The sequence below is a fragment of the Rhinichthys klamathensis genome, unplaced genomic scaffold (genome assembly GCF_029890125.1).
Source record: "Rhinichthys klamathensis goyatoka isolate OS25496 unplaced genomic scaffold, OSU_Roscu_1.1 h1tg000201l_1, whole genome shotgun sequence".
Lineage (NCBI taxonomy): Eukaryota > Metazoa > Chordata > Actinopteri > Cypriniformes > Leuciscidae > Rhinichthys > Rhinichthys klamathensis.
Genome location: NW_026606727.1, coordinates 1,096,027 through 1,111,565, shown reverse-complemented (window position 1 = coordinate 1,111,565; position 15,539 = coordinate 1,096,027). Strand labels below are relative to the sequence as shown.

Below are 15,539 nucleotides of genomic sequence, written 5' to 3'. Positions count from 1 at the left end.
CAGAGATTCAGGAACTTGAGCAAACATTTTTTTTATCATTATTGTTGTTGTTTTTTGGGTATATTTATGTGTAAGATTTGGGGGCCTGTCATTGCAATAGCTGTTTTTTTAATTATTATTCTTTCTTTTGTAATCCTGAAGAGCTTATCCACATCTCAGCATATCTAATGCAGCTAGAACATTCTGGCAGCCTCTAGTATATGCAAATGATTTCTTTGTATTTTATTCCATCTCTTGAACCAGAAGTGATGGGCGGGCTTCTCTGATGACGTGTGTTGGTGACTTCAGCAATTCCAAGGAACTATAATAGGTATTCTTTTAAAGTAAGGGGCTGCTGTTCCAATGGTTCGGAGACCCTCAGTGGGAGTAGCAGACACTTTTCAAGGCTGTGTGCTGTTTTGTTTAGCTTTACCCTAATCAGTCTGAGACAGCTTTAAGGGATTGGCCGGTGACGCTAAATCAACCCCCTTAAGGAGATGTGCCCCCTCCCACCCTCAGAGAGATCCCAAGAAAACTTTGCACCTCTTCAGGAAGGGCTATAAATAAGGCCCATCTGTCCAGGGGCTAAGTTACAATCCCATTCCTTATGGAATTAGTAAGGAGTGAGGAGGGTGAGTGACACTTTTAGTTATGGGGACTCACATCAGAACCCTTGAGGCCCCAACTATGCAGAATCTGTGACCTCTATGAGTAAGAGTGCTTCTGTTGCTCTGCCTTAAGGTTGTCTGAAAATAACGCGTCACTTCCTGCTCTATTCTTAAGACAGCAGCACCATGTTTCATTCACCAAGTGCAGTTTGTCCTTTAGTATCTCTTGAACTCTTGAATCTACTGAGGTAGATACATTATTCACACTATTTTATATGTAGGATGTGAGAAAATATCGACAATTGCATGCTTGTCTGTCAGAAGTCAGAAGTTAAAATATATTTGTGAAGGATAAATGTGTTTTTTGGTTGAGTGTTTAAGGCCCAAACTCAGCTTTAACGTTGCCAGATGAATTTTTGATTGGGTTACACTTTTGTGTCACTTTGAGTCACATTCAATGTGACATCATGAGAATATTAGACATTTTCTTGTCCCAGACAGGGAGTGACAATAAAAGAAACAGCTTCACCTCTGAATAGTTTCAATGTGTTGTTAGCTGATACTGTACGCCAGTACAGTTTCCGAGTCACGTTCAGTCAACATTCAGACATAATAACAACAACAATAATAAAAACATTTGCAAAGAGAGACACAAGATAATTAAGAAGTATTGCTATGGGATCGATGTGTAGTTGTTTATTTTTGGGGTATATACAATATGATCATCCCATATCTGTCTCTTAATGTTATAAGACACCTGTAACTAATGCCTAAAATAGTTTTTTTTTTTAAATGTATTTTTAGACATAGAAAAGACACTGTACAAATCAGTTAGACTTTATGTGTCTCTTTAGTCACTGATGCATACTTCATGTTGTATTGCCCAATTAGCAAAATTATATTTATAGGCTAAGATCTGAAATTAGTCCACATATAAAAGTGCAAGGATTTAACCAAAGATAATACAAACAAATCAAGTTTAGTCAATGCATGTTATTTATCAGGTGGAAAATATGTACTATCGAAGAAAACCATCGTTATTTCCTTGGCCACAAATGGTGAAGTGTTTCACTGTGAGACCTTTTCACCTTTTCTCTGTGAGTGTCTATCTCCTCCCTCACGGTTGGCACGTCCTCCCTGTTGCACTCTCGAAAAGATACTAAATTAATCCAGAGATGTGCGTCACCTCGGCATGACACCATGCAGGCTTTTTACTGTGTGATGATGGGCATAAGCTTGCTTACCTCATTAGTATAGCTTTGTGTAGTTTGAGGAGAGTCAGATGGGAATGTGTTCATATCTGAGTTGGAGAAGCATGCTTATGATGCAGGGGGTTTATATTGATGCTTCTCTGATGTTTTGAAAAGTCTGTCTCAGGTTGCTGTGGAAAACAGGATATTTTTGTGCTGATCACATGATGCACAGAAAACATATGATTGAATGACGTAAAACGAGTCACGTGTTATTATTGGTTCATGTTCATGTACAGTTCATGTTTTAACTCAAAGGATAACTTTTGTGATATATTTAAACATTCTTAAAGGGATAGTCCACTCAACAATTTAAATTCTGTCATCATTTACTCACCCTCATGTTGTTCGAAAAATGATCAAAAAATATAATGGAAGTCAATGGGAACCGATACGTTTTGGTTACCATCTTTCCACAAAATGTTTTCTTTTGTTTTCCACAGAAGAAAGCAACTCATACAGGTTTGGAACAACACGAGGGTATGTAAATGATGACAGAACTTTTATTTTTGTGTGGACTATCCCTTTAAGCACCTTTATTTAGCACCAAATGCATACAAAAATTTAAAACTTTAGGGAAAAATGAGGAATCAAGGCCAAACAACTCTGGTTCCAACAAACCTGACACACACTACAGAAGTCATCTTTGGACATGTTGAGTCTTCCATCAAACTTGATGACTCCTCCCCATCCCCACCAACCTTACCAAATAACTAAGCAGGCTAAAAGTGAGTTAGCTGCTAAAATCATTAAGAGTTGAGGGGGGTGTTGGTTCTGGTGGGCGGGTGGATGGTACGGGAGGGGGGAAGGTTCTTAGAGAAGGTGCTTCTAGATGGCAGGGGTGAGCTCTGATGACAGCTGGGGGGATACAACTGAAGGGGGGCAAAGAAAGCGGGTCCAAGGGGAAAGCAGTGGGGTTGAGAAGGGTGAATGAATATCTTGCGTCTCTACGTTAATGGCCCTCCTCTGGGGGTGGGGAAAGGGCCAGCGAGACATATTTAGATGAGAGAGAGGGGGGAAAAATCATCTGTGCGCTTTGTGAGGTAACGGGCATCAGCAGCTGTAGTCTCCTTAAGACTTCCAGACTCCAATAACTCCCTTTCCCAAGAGTCCAGGCTGAGATGAACAAAGACTGTTTAGTCACTCAATGTCACTATCAGCTTTCATTCACTTCACAGTTTGATTTCTCTCTGCCTCTCGTCATTTCTCATACTGTCTGCACTTTGCTCACACACATGAGGGACACTGACGAATTTGGATGCTGGAAGAGTTCCAGTCTTAGACAAACATCTCTCCCTACTCAGATGACTCTTAGAAAACCCCTGGGCTTCTAGCACATGGAAGATCAGTCTGAAACACAATATGTGTACAGTACATGAAAATTGTTTTAAATTTCCATTTTATTTAATTTTTCCCTTTTATTTCATTTTAAAATAATTTAAATATTATCAGACATCATAGATTGAAATATGTGTCCAGGACACACCCATACAATGGATTTACCTTACCAGTTAAAATCTTAACCTGCAGAGAAGAAGAATAAAAACGTTCCACAACAGAATAGAACAATGTTATAAGGGAATATGGTATATGAGAATATGACAGCAATCGAAAAAAGTTAAATAAACAAAACTTACATGTTCTATATCTTATTATAGGCCTATCTCTTTTTTTAATTTCAACAAAGTAGCCACATTCACTCTCATCAAAATGTTAACTTCCTTTTTCCGTCCTTTGACATTTCACTTTCACTGAAATGACAACATACCAGCATACTTTCATTTATTTTGGAGAAAGTGGTAACATTCTAGCCACCTGTCCTGGTATTTTTAGCCATAATCTGGTGCCATTACACATTCTTTGAAACATTATTGTGAGGATGTAAGCATTAGTAAAAATAGGGTAACACTTTACAATAAGGTTCATTGGTTAACATTAGTTAACTACATAAGTTAGCATGAACTAATAGTGAACTGCACTTACACAGCATGTATTAATCTTTGTTAATGTTAATTTCAACATTTACCAATACTTTATTAAAATCTTGTTAACATTAGTTAATGCACTGTGAACTAACATGAACAAACAATGAACAGCTTTATTTTTATTAACTAACATTAACAAAGATTAACAAATAAAGTAACAAATATATTGCTCATGGTAAATTCATGTTAGTTAATACATTAACTAATGTTATTAACTAATGTTAACTAATGAACCTTATTGTAAAGTGTTAGCCTACCAAAAAATATTGATGTTGCCATTATTAATCTAGGTGTAGAGCAAGTATGAAGCTACACTATAAAAAGTTTTATTTCTGTATACATTGGTAACAGTTAAATGTAATAAGGATACGTAAATAATATGTAATTTATGATCTGTAATAAAGACAATAATGACAGTGTTTTGACAATAAACTTCCGCCCGATTGCTGGAGTGTCTCGCTGAATTGGTTACATCCTCACGACCGCCATTTCATTTACACTTTCTCCAGTTTCACATTCACATTTCCCTCCATAGGTTCACGACGAAAGTGTTTGTATTTATTTTTAATTAAGCAGGCGGTAAACTAGAAACACATATTAAATGTCTTATAAAAGTCTCCATTAAAAAAGACGGTCGCGGTACACATTCACTCCGCACGAGCCTTAATCATTTCTCAAGAAGATTCGCGGGTTGACGTCTGCCCTTGCCCTTTGCCATCACCGCGCTTCGCCCCCTTCTCCATTTGGGGCGCGCGAGCCCTCCCCTCTGTGGCCGACGACCCAATCCGCTTGAGTATCAGTCTGACATCAACTCTGAAGTACATTATACGAGGTATATAAACATCTATGCTTACCTTGAGAATGCCGAGTATCCTCCAAGCTGTGGTCCACTCCCTTTATTAACTTCCTTCCCGGCGGAAAAATAGACTAGAAAAATGGCACCTAAGAAGGACGCTAAGAAGCCCGATCCCCCCAAGGCCGCTGCTCCCGCTCCCGCGCCCGAACCCGCGGCCCCACCTCCACCCGCAGCAGTGGATCTGGCCGCTGTGAAGGTAACGACCATTCCTGTCATATCAAACAGACAGATTCTCAGTGAGAAGTTCATTCTACTGCTCACACTTTACAGTGACATTTGAAGTGATAGCTGACAGTTTGTTATAGCATTTTTTTAACTAAATTACAAATCAGACATTTTTTTAAATGGTTAGTAACCTAGCCTGTAGCTATGTCATGAATGCTGATTTGGTCAATACATATTTTCCACCTACAGAATAATGTTCTGTTATTATTAAATGCCAGGGATTACATGCATTTGCTTTTAATTAAGCAATACATCCATAATATCTGTATTCTGACGTTTATAGCCTCTAGTATCATTTAGCTTATTTCTGAAAAGGCCTGCATTAAGGATGCATTTACACTTTCATTATGTATTTTACATAAGTACACTGTCATAAAAGTTTGATCCTTATATTTGAATTTACATTATCTGCTTATTTGTTAGGCATATTAAACTGTTTGCTAATGACTTAAGTCATTATAAGCAGTTGCCTAAGGTTGCTCTATTGCCTGATGACCGCTGGAAATATTATTGGCGGATTCAGCACCACGGATAGTTCCGAATAAGTTTTTTTTTTTTTTTTCCTGCATAACTACAATCAAACGTCACACCCCTTTTCTGATTGGCCCAGATAGCCAAATGTGGAGAAGTTTCACATGCCCAAATATGGAGCTCCTTAATGTTCTGTAAGCAGCTGAGCTACTAAATTAAGCATGCCAAGATCTGGGGTTCTCACTCTTCAGTTTTCAATCAAAGCAGCTGTTTGTGAATGACTCACCTGTCATAACGGTGTTAGTGATGTGATGGATTTTCTCAGGTCTTGAAAATCATTCCACATCTTCAGGCTATGCACATATTCTCCCTGATTTATGTAGTGGAAATTTGCATTGCTGATTATTATTTTACGAAAGTGTTTTGCTTCGACCATTACTCCGACTGCCCTGATATTTACCATTCCTCATCTTATTTTCCTTTGATATTCTGACTGATTAATATGATGATAATGATATTATACAATAAAAATGTAAATGTAAAATTAGAACAGATCAAATGTAATGTAAACTTAAGTCTATTACTTTGTTTAAACTGATTTAAACTAACTGGTTTGATTTGTAATTTACATACAGAACACAGACAGAAAGGGCACACAGATCTGTACTTTTGTATTGATGTCATGCAGTCAATATAAAAGTATGCAAATATTCTGGAATGGAACAAAATAAAATGTAACTCTAATTTCCTCATATTACTTATAAAAGAAAATGTCTGCATTAAGGTTAGGTAAGACTTTATAATAGCTTTAATAATACATTTTGCATGACTATACTATGTAATGTTGATATATATATATATATATATATATATATATATATATATATATATATATATTATGTAAATGTACATAGCCTACTGATCTGTATATTATATTATATTTGTCGATGACTTATGGGATAGAGTAATATGTACCTCTGTTTTCCTGCAGCTTGATTTCAGCCCGGACCAGATGGAAGGTGAGATCTTTTTTTTTATGTTCTTTTTTTTTCTAGATTTGACAACTGTTGCTCACACCTATGTATGAATTAACATGGAATGTTGTGCTTAAAATAATTTAAAAAATATAATAGGAAAAATCCTGCAGAAGGATAATTAGATATTAAATATCCTATTTCAATTCAACTAATTATAATCTGGCAGGAATTTAATGACACCAGCAATATTAATTCAAAAGCTTAGAACATTTTAAGTGGTTTGAAGTAAGCAACTTGAGTCAAATTCCCAAAGTGTTTTGGGGTTTACTTCTATTGTGCCATAAAGGTCAAGCAATTCAATGCAGTTAATTTGCACCATTGTTCAGCGCTGCATTTTACGTAGAAGAATGTGGCCATTGCTCTGTGATGGGCAGCTTTCGGCAGCCTGGGTGTGAGTTACACCTCAGTCAGCATTCTGGCCTCACATGGTACTGTCTTTATATGGAGGGAGTTATATTCTTGGGAGAGCGTATCCATTCCAGGTCGACTCTTTGAATGTCTCCCCCTGCTCCTGTCACGTCGTTGCTGGCAGCTGGCTTTTTGCGGAAATCAGATGAAGCTATTAATCTTTTAGCAGATCATATTCCAGTGAGCTAATAGCCATGATGCCCATAGAAATACTGATTATTACTCAGTCTGCTCATCTTTGGTTATCTGTTAAATCAATTTCAACTGTTAAATCTGTTTAAACAAATGAGAAACCCACAAATTTAAAGGTAGTGGTTAAAAAGGGAACCTGGTGTTTTGTAAGCACCCGTTTGTTTGAGAGAACTGAATAAAATGCATAATTTTGATGGCCATCCTCATTGTAGATGCCTATTCATTTTGTTTAAAAAAATGTTATAAGCAATAGAGCCTCTGTTATAAGAGTATCTTAGACTATAACCTGACATTTGGCAGACAAATTCGTCTTAATATGCCCAGGTTTGGAGAACATTTTGTGTGAAAACGTATATTAAATCTTTTAAAAAGCCATTTTTCTTTTTGTTGGGGCAAAATAGTAAAAGTCTTTTAAGAATATGCTAAAGTTACATAAAGTTTAATCTTCAAATTAGACATTTAAAGTGCCTCATTAAAAGAGTGTAAAAAAGTTTCTCATGTCCCAGCTTTCCTGTGAATGTACAAGACTTCTGGTTCGTTACCACTATAGATCGATAACTAGAAGAATAACGAAGCACAGCGAATGGACAAAGTGCAACTATTTGCGCTAAAACCCACGTGTTTATGATTACAATAATAAAAAATATGGTAACTAATACTAGTTTGCAATATTAAGCAGCATATAACAGACTGTTTTTATACAGCTAAATAACTGGAAGTGATTAACCGATGGCAGACAGGGATGTGTTCAGGAAACCTGTTTGAAACTAGTGTGTGCAGAAATGATACACTTCAACTTTAACTGAAATAATCTCTCCACAATTCCAGATTACAGGGAGGCCTTCGGACTTTTCGACAGAGTTGGTGACAGCAAAGTAGCCTTCAACCAGATTGCAGATATCATGCGTGCACTGGGACAGAACCCAACCAACAAAGAGGTTGCAAAGATCCTGGGCAACCCCACCGCTGATGGTACGTGGATTTTTTTTCTTCCTTTTCTTCATTTTAATTAGCTAGACTGAAAGTACTTCTAGTCAACAATAGCACTGTCAGGAGCTTTCACAGTGAAATATTTCAGATGCTTGTTTGTTTAACTGGAATTGGCAGAAGGTTGGTGTCATGACAGGTGCTTGCAGTGCATTATGTTTCACTACACCTAACCCTTTATTCACTTATGTCCCTGTTCACAGACATGACAAACAAGAGAGTCGACTTTGATGGTTTCCTGCCCATGCTGCAGTTTGTGATCAACAGCCCAAACAAGGCAACATACGATGACTACGTTGAGGGTCTGCGTGTATTCGATAAGGAGGGCAACGGAACAGTAATGGGTGCTGAGCTGCGTATCGTCTTGTCAACACTGGGTAAGTGGCCAAAATGAACAAGTAGATGAGATCACTACTGCAATTCCATATTCACATCAATAATGAGAGTGGACTCTTTTGAAACACTCAATCATTTTGAGTTGTTGTTTTTTTTACCTAGAAACTTTGAATGAACTGAATGTAAAAGCAAAGTCTGCTTTGTAATTATATATATATATCAGTGTGTCTCAACCATTTTGACCCCCTTATATTAGCTAAGATATTAACTCTATTTCTGCTTTAATTTTAAAAGCAATTACTATTAATGTTCTTCAATAAAAACAATAGTCATTCAGGGGGAGAGGGGGGGGGGGGGGGGGAATTGTTCAGTTTACATCTTAAGTTTTATATACATGTATAATTAAATAATTTTAAGTCATCCTGTTGCCATATTGGCGGTTTGCTGAGGTCCCTTAATTGAGTACAACTGATATATCATAGTATTATAATGTTTCTACTAATCAAGCCTGTTGTCAAGATATAATAATTGAAATGGAGGCTGTCATAAAAACATTTAGAGAAAATTGCCTTTAAAGAATTTCAAATTTTTTAGACATTTTTAGACAGAATTAGATGATTTATTAAAACATAGCCTACACTAAATTATTAAAACGAGATAAGAAAAAAAAAAAAAGCATCTATAATAAAGTGCATATATTAATAATATTTTAATAAACTTAAACGATTTTTCTGAGACAAACGTTGTGACATGTTGTTCACAACCTTTTTTATGGATATTTTTCCGCGTTTGAAACACTGATTGGCAGATTACAGGAGATATGATACGTTTCAGCAAGTTGTACTGAATCTTTCAGCATACCTTTGTTTTTTCATGCTACACTTTTAAAAATAAAGGTTCCAAAAGTTTTTTTTTTTTTTTTTTTTTTTTTAAAGAAGAATCATTTTTGGGTTCCTCAAAGAACCTTTCAGTGAACAATTCTTAAAATATTAACAGTTATTTTCTTTTTTTTATTGTGAAGAATATTTTAATAATATAAAGAACCTATTTCCACTATGAAGAACATTTTGTGCAGTGGTTTAAATGCATTTTAATGGCGAGCATCTGTCTTTCAGCCCGTTTAATGTTATGATCAAACTATACTTCTCACTTTCCCTGCAGGTGAGAAAATGACTGAAGCTGAGATCGATGCTCTCATGCAAGGCCAGGAGGATGAAAATGGCTGTGTGAACTTTGAGGGTCAGTTCAGTTCCTTTCATTGTCTCATTGCACATTATTTCAATAATGACTGACCGTTTTATAGAGATAATCGTTGTTTGTTGTCCTGTAATTCTAAGCCAGCATCACATGGCATTTTTTTTTCAATCTCTTCATTCTAAACAGCTTTCGTCAAACACATCATGTCTGTGTAAGAAGTGAAGAAACTGAAGCATTTCTCCAGATTCCATGATGTCAGGACATCCACACAATGTTTCCAAAACCAACTCAGAAACGGATAAAAGGGACACGGGATGTTAGTCATAAACAATTATTTTGTAATTTGTTTTTCCTATTTTTTTTCCACTTGACTCCAATTTCTTTTGTCCATTCTTGGAATCCATTCATATTTTTTCCAGCTAGTATTATGATGTTCTTGCCGGGACAAGCCTCTCCGTAGCGGAACAGTTGTGAGTGGTGGGGGGTGTGGGGGGGCATCATGGTTACACAAAAATATGAACCACGCCCTTGACCACTCACTGTCTGGATCGCAAAATCAAAGGTGCTAAATATACTGCCATTAATGGACTGCCTGCAAAACCTCTTTCCCCTTTCCCCAGAGTCTTAATTTATTTTTCGCCTCTGTCAATTCTCATAATAAACTTTTCACAAAGTATCAGCCTTTGTTGTGATTGATGTTTTCATATTCAGTGCACAAGGCAGAAAGCCAAGTGAGAAGTGAGTGAACAGGTAGGTAAACATGACTGGTTATAGCAGGTATTTAGAGTCAACATGAAACAGTATTCACTACCCAATTCAGAGTGAAAATGATAAAAGTGAAAAATGATATTCAACAAGAAAAACAGAAACTTGTCAATTTTAATATCATGTCGAGTTTATGTTAACATTAAGATAACCTTAGAATATGGTAAATAAACACCCAATTAAAGACTAGAAAGAGCCTAGGATTTTTTCATTCATAGGTTATTGTACAATATCTGGTAAGATTCAAAGACAACTGGGATGCAAACTTGTCACATTTTGACCTTGTGACCTGCTTTTGAAAATTAAACTTCAACTGTTTATAAATCTGTTGTCAACAAATAAGAAGCTTTTGGTTTTCATTTGGGATTCCGCTAAAATAAAAGCTCTGGTTTAAAGGGATACTCCACCCAAAAATGAAAATTCTGTCATCATTTACTCACCCTCAAGTTGTTGCAAACCTGTATGAGGTTCTTTCTTCTGCTGAACACAAAGGAAGATATTTTGAAGAACGATTGGAACCAAACAGTTGTTTGGAACCATTGACTTCCATAGTAGGAAAAAAAATACTATGGAAGTCAATGGTGCCAACGTTCCAATCGTTCTTCAAAATATCTTCCTTTGTGTTCAGCAGAAGAAAGAAACTCATACAGGGTTGCAACAACTTGAGGGTGAGTAAATGATGACAGAATTTTCATTTTTGGGTGGAGTATCTCTTTAACACTGATGAAAGGAAAGAAATTAAGACAGCTATAAATATCGGTACAGTAATTTTACTGTTGTTGTGTAAAATTATTGGAATTTTCTTTTGTTTTTCAGTCCAATGGTATTATTACTATAGAAATATTTCCTTATTGATTTAATAAGTATAATTGAAAATAAAAAAACTTGAAAATATAACAATAATAGTATTATTACATAGCCATAAAAACAAGTGTGAACGTGACCTGAGACAACTGAAGTGGAGAGATTTTTAACTGTAAGTATTTTTAACTGTTAAGAAATGTATATATTTTGGGTGAGTTTTGAAAATAGACTGTTATTATACCAGACATACTAAGAAAAAGTATCTGCAAACATTGAGTTCAAATTATGAGGCCTGCAAAACAAATTATTCATAATGAAAAGTTCTGACTCTAAATTCTGATTGAATGAGGCACGTTTGAAGCTGCTGTAAAATGCCATTTAAGCTTGCAGAGAGACTAGATCAACGATACAGTTCTGTCAGGACCACTATCGTCAAATACGATTGAAAATAAGCATACAGTTTGGATTGGCGGTATGGTTCTGTTCTGGGCAAGAACTCCCTGTGCATGCATGCAGCCTAGCATGGATAAGAGCAGGAGAGCAGCAATAACCCCCCTTAGGGTAAACAGAACAGAACCAACATGAATGTATTGCAGATATCATTAATTCAAGATTTTAAAGCACAACATAATTGAGAATTTATTCTGATTCAGGGGGAATCAGAATGCCAAATCCTGACTGGCGAGAGGAGGAGCTGGGGATGGAGGAGGGTAATGAGCTCCTGAGAAACGCGATAGCTGCTGATAATACTGAAGGAGCTTATATATGTATACAGTGATAGGAGTCGTATTCCTATAGGTAGACGTGGATCAGCTGAGAGTCAGCTGATGCGAGCTTGACTAACGTGTCCTGCCAGAACTGACGCTACACTTAATTTATAGCGCTATGGTATACTAGAATTTTGCCCTGGACCCTTGAATTCAACCAATAGATTTCCACTTACCGTTTGTAAAATCGAATAATGTACAGCCTCTTGTTGCTTGTTGCTTTTTAAAATCTTTAAGGAAGCAATAATACCACAGTCATAAGTCATAACACATTTCACAAACACAAAGTCAGAAAAAAAAAAAACAGATCACACCAATGTTTTGTTCATTTTCTGTATTTTTATTGTCATAACTGTTAAGGGCATTTATAATCCGTATCATACCAACAGGAGAAAAACTGCATACATCTATGTGACCTTTTAAATACATTTACAGCAGCTGAGGGAATCAAGGAAAAGGGCAGGTAAGGCTCAGGGGGGCCGAGAAAACACAGAAGCCTACGAATGACAGCTGTTCTAGAGGAAAAGGGGCAGGGGAGAACCACAAATGACGAGAAAAAATATACTGGTGTACTGTGTTCAAACAAATGCAAGCGCAGTGAGTATCCTTTTTAAAGTTTTGTTTTGTGTTTCTTTTTCCACGTCCTAAGAAAGAAAACTAAGCATCCAAGCAGGAATCAGCAGACGAACACAGGGCCTAAATCACCAACAGCGTCCCGAGGAGCTGCTCCCTACGTTTAAGAATAAAATGAGGGCCGCAGAACCACCCATATCTTGCTCAGGCGGGTCCGTTCCCATCTCGACTCCGGTACGTGGTTGACACTTCAAGACAGCAGATTAAGCAGATCTTACATGATTCATGTATAACTGGAGCCCTCGGTTGGATTTGCGTAATGTAATACTGTAATATAAGCGTTTTGTGTAAAGGTGCAGTCACATTTACTGATGCTCGGCAAAACTTCGCAGGCGAAATCCAGTCATTTCAACAGGATTCTGCGTGTTTGGGAGTTTCGCATGAGGGCGAAAAAGTTCCCCATGCAGATTTTGCTCAAGTTGTAGTTGTTCACGTGCTGACAAAATCTGAAAGTGACTTCTTCAATATCGCTCATGTGACCACACCATAAGTTAAAGCACAAATCTGCTTAAACTGTGTACCGACAAAGATCCACGGAAGCAACGGTTTCGTAACGGTCATCTGAAACAATGTACAAACTAAACATTGTCGCTAGTATCTACAAAACATGATGTGTTGATTTTACTCGATGTTTCAGCAAATAACTTACTAAAATCCCTTGAAATAGAAAATAGCCTCTTTTGTGTACTAGAATACATGCTCGTCATACTATCTAGTTTTTTTTTTTTTAAATGCAATAGTACAGGAATAACTTATCGAAGGAGTAATCGTTTCTTTTTTTTCAATTGAGCATGAGATGTCGAGACAAAGAGCTGGTATACTTATAAATATATTCCCTTATAGTGTATATTGTGTTTGATCGTATGTGACTCGCAGTTGAGATGTTTTAGAGTCCATGCACTGAATGGGCAAAAGAACACGTGCAGAATGGTAGCGTCGCGCCACATTCCCGTGTATAAAAAATTCTGTTCGACCGACTTTTACGCAACACACCTGACACTGACCCTAAACCAGCAGTTGAGGCCACTGTCTGTACACAATCATAAAAAGTCACATGTAACATGGGTAATAAAAAGCACTGGTCTCTAGCTCTAACAAGTCGTTATTCATTAAAATTGACCAAAAAAAAAAACAAAAAAAAACAGATAAAATGCTTATTTTTTTTTCAGATGGGAAGTGAAATCTGTAGTCTTCATTAAATACCGGCGGGAGGAAGGGTCAACCGTGACACCAATGAAGGGGACTACTGTAGATCGAGTGGAGGGAATTTGATTGAACGGAGACATTTTGAATTCACAAGCCTTGTTTGGCCAGGGCAGCGGTCACATCATCGGCCAGCGTGGCCAGCTGTGGAGACTCCAGCATGTTGATGCTCCCGGACGAGGACATGTGGCTGTGCCGGTGAGGAGAGTTGCCGCCTGACAGCCCGAGCGTCTCGATTACAATCTCTGCCCCGTGATCCACACGTGCTTTGGCTGCGTCTCGGAACAACAGCTTATGGCTTTCAATCTTAGAAGGAAATAGGAAGTCGGTGATGGTCGCTTTGCTCGTCCTCGTGTATGATGTGGGACGGATAAGTAAAAACAGTTGTGTTTGTGCACTCACCTGTACGTGGCCTCCTCCTGGTGTATGGTGGGCATTGTCCAGTGAGCCTACCTTTGCATGGGCTTTTTCTCTGAAGTCCAGCTTCACACTCTCAATGCGCACATGACCACCTCCTGAGAGTCATAACAAAGAAATGCAGTTAATTTCTCATTTCTCTGCTGGTGAAATCTTAAAAAGAAAATTTTTTTTCTTCACAGAACTAAAAATAAAAACAGGAATAAAATCTTTTAAAAAAATGTTAAATCTCTTATGATAACCAAAGCTGAATTTATTTGACCAAAATACAGTAAAAACTATAATATTGTGAAACATTATTACAATTAAAAGTTGTATATTTAATTATATTTTGAAATGTAATTCATTGCTATGATGGCAAAGCTGGATTTTCAGGATTTTCAGTCTTCGGTGTCACGTGATCCTTCAGAAATCATTCTAATTTGCTGCTCAAGAAACATTTCTTATTATTGTCAATGTTGAAAACAGATGTGCTGCTTAATATTTTTGGTGGTTTACTTTCTTTAATGAATGGAAAACGAAATGCAGTTATTTCTAATATAAATCTTTGTAACATTATAAACGTCTTTAATGTCATTTTGATCAAAAACATTGACCCCAAACTTTTCAACAGTACTGAATGTATAGCTCTTAAATCTACACAAAATATGGACGTTTATAAAATCTCTGCTCTTTAAATTACAATGTGGTCACTGTTAACTGTTAATTATTGGAAAGAGTTAGCAAGATTCTTACAGCATAAAATTTTGCCTTTTGTATATAAGAAAAATTTGAAATGGCAGAATCTTTTAAATGGGTTTGGCAAAGGAGGAGATTAAAATATAACCACAAGATGGCGCTGTTATATCATCAAATAGCCTAGCTCAGGCGTTGCATGTTTTTTAAACACAATCTGTATCATGACATTGCAAATTTCCAATCGGTGGCTAAATTTTCCAGAATTCATTAGTATGCTCACCTGGCCTGTGGCGGATGTTGTCCAATGATCCACACTTGGAGGTCACATGACTAAGATCAATCTTCTTAGATTGAATGTGAACCTGTGAGAAACACCAGATGTTGAGTACAAAAAAAAAAAAAGCACAAATGGGATAATAAAGGCAAGGAGTCACTCCAGTTCTTCTTCACATATGAATCTGCAACGTAAAAAAAAAAAAACCTTGCCTAAAAAGTAGCAATAATCGATAAGTTCAACTAACTCCACAACTAAACTCATGTTAGCTGAGCTGCAAATCTGCAAAAACTGATCAATATGCTGAAGATGTCACAACATTAAGAAATCCAACAACTGCAAATGAATATCACAAATACACCATCAGATCACTGAATCATATGATAGACTTACAGATGTTTAGAAATTCATGGCAAAGTAAATATTGGGTTGGGTAGATTCTGGTGTAGCTACTGGTGTACTGAATC

General features: G+C 36.8%; 2 protein-coding genes across 17 annotated transcripts in view; one reads left to right on the top strand and one right to left on the bottom strand.

Annotated features, from left to right (window-relative positions):
* The first annotated feature begins 4,677 nt into the window (after window positions 1–4,677).
* myl1 (myosin, light chain 1, alkali; skeletal, fast) lies at window positions 4,678–10,207 on the top strand. Its single transcript, XM_056263229.1, has 6 exons — window positions 4,678–4,874; window positions 6,366–6,393; window positions 7,840–7,983; window positions 8,202–8,375; window positions 9,496–9,573; window positions 9,718–10,207. Exons 1-6 carry the CDS (start codon window positions 4,758–4,760, stop codon window positions 9,744–9,746), a joined length of 570 nt encoding a protein of 189 aa, XP_056119204.1. The 5' UTR covers window positions 4,678–4,757; the 3' UTR covers window positions 9,747–10,207.
* A 2,951-nt stretch (window positions 10,208–13,158) lies between these two features.
* The window catches only part of map2 (microtubule-associated protein 2), a 125,860-nt gene continuing 123,479 nt past the window's right edge, over window positions 13,159–15,539 (bottom strand). For all 16 annotated transcript variants that reach the window (XM_056263204.1, XM_056263207.1, XM_056263206.1 and 13 more), the window contains 3 exons: window positions 15,079–15,160; window positions 14,106–14,218; window positions 13,159–14,009 (listed from right to left, as the gene is read on the bottom strand). In XM_056263204.1, coding sequence (XP_056119179.1) covers window positions 13,794–14,009; window positions 14,106–14,218; window positions 15,079–15,160 — 411 coding nt within the window. In that variant the 3' untranslated portion in view covers window positions 13,159–13,793. The remainder of the gene's footprint in view (window positions 14,010–14,105; window positions 14,219–15,078; window positions 15,161–15,539) is intronic.

Excerpts from the sequence above, each read along its gene's own strand:
- myl1 (XM_056263229.1), top strand. The coding sequence starts at position 4,758 with ATGGCACCTAAGAAGGACGCTAAGAAGCCCGATCCCCCCAAGGCCGCT. Across the intron at positions 4,875-6,365 it reads TGGATCTGGCCGCTGTGAAG|CTTGATTTCAGCCCGGACCA; the intron begins GTAACGACCATT and ends GTTTTCCTGCAG. Across the intron at positions 6,394-7,839 it reads CAGCCCGGACCAGATGGAAG|ATTACAGGGAGGCCTTCGGA; the intron begins GTGAGATCTTTT and ends CCACAATTCCAG.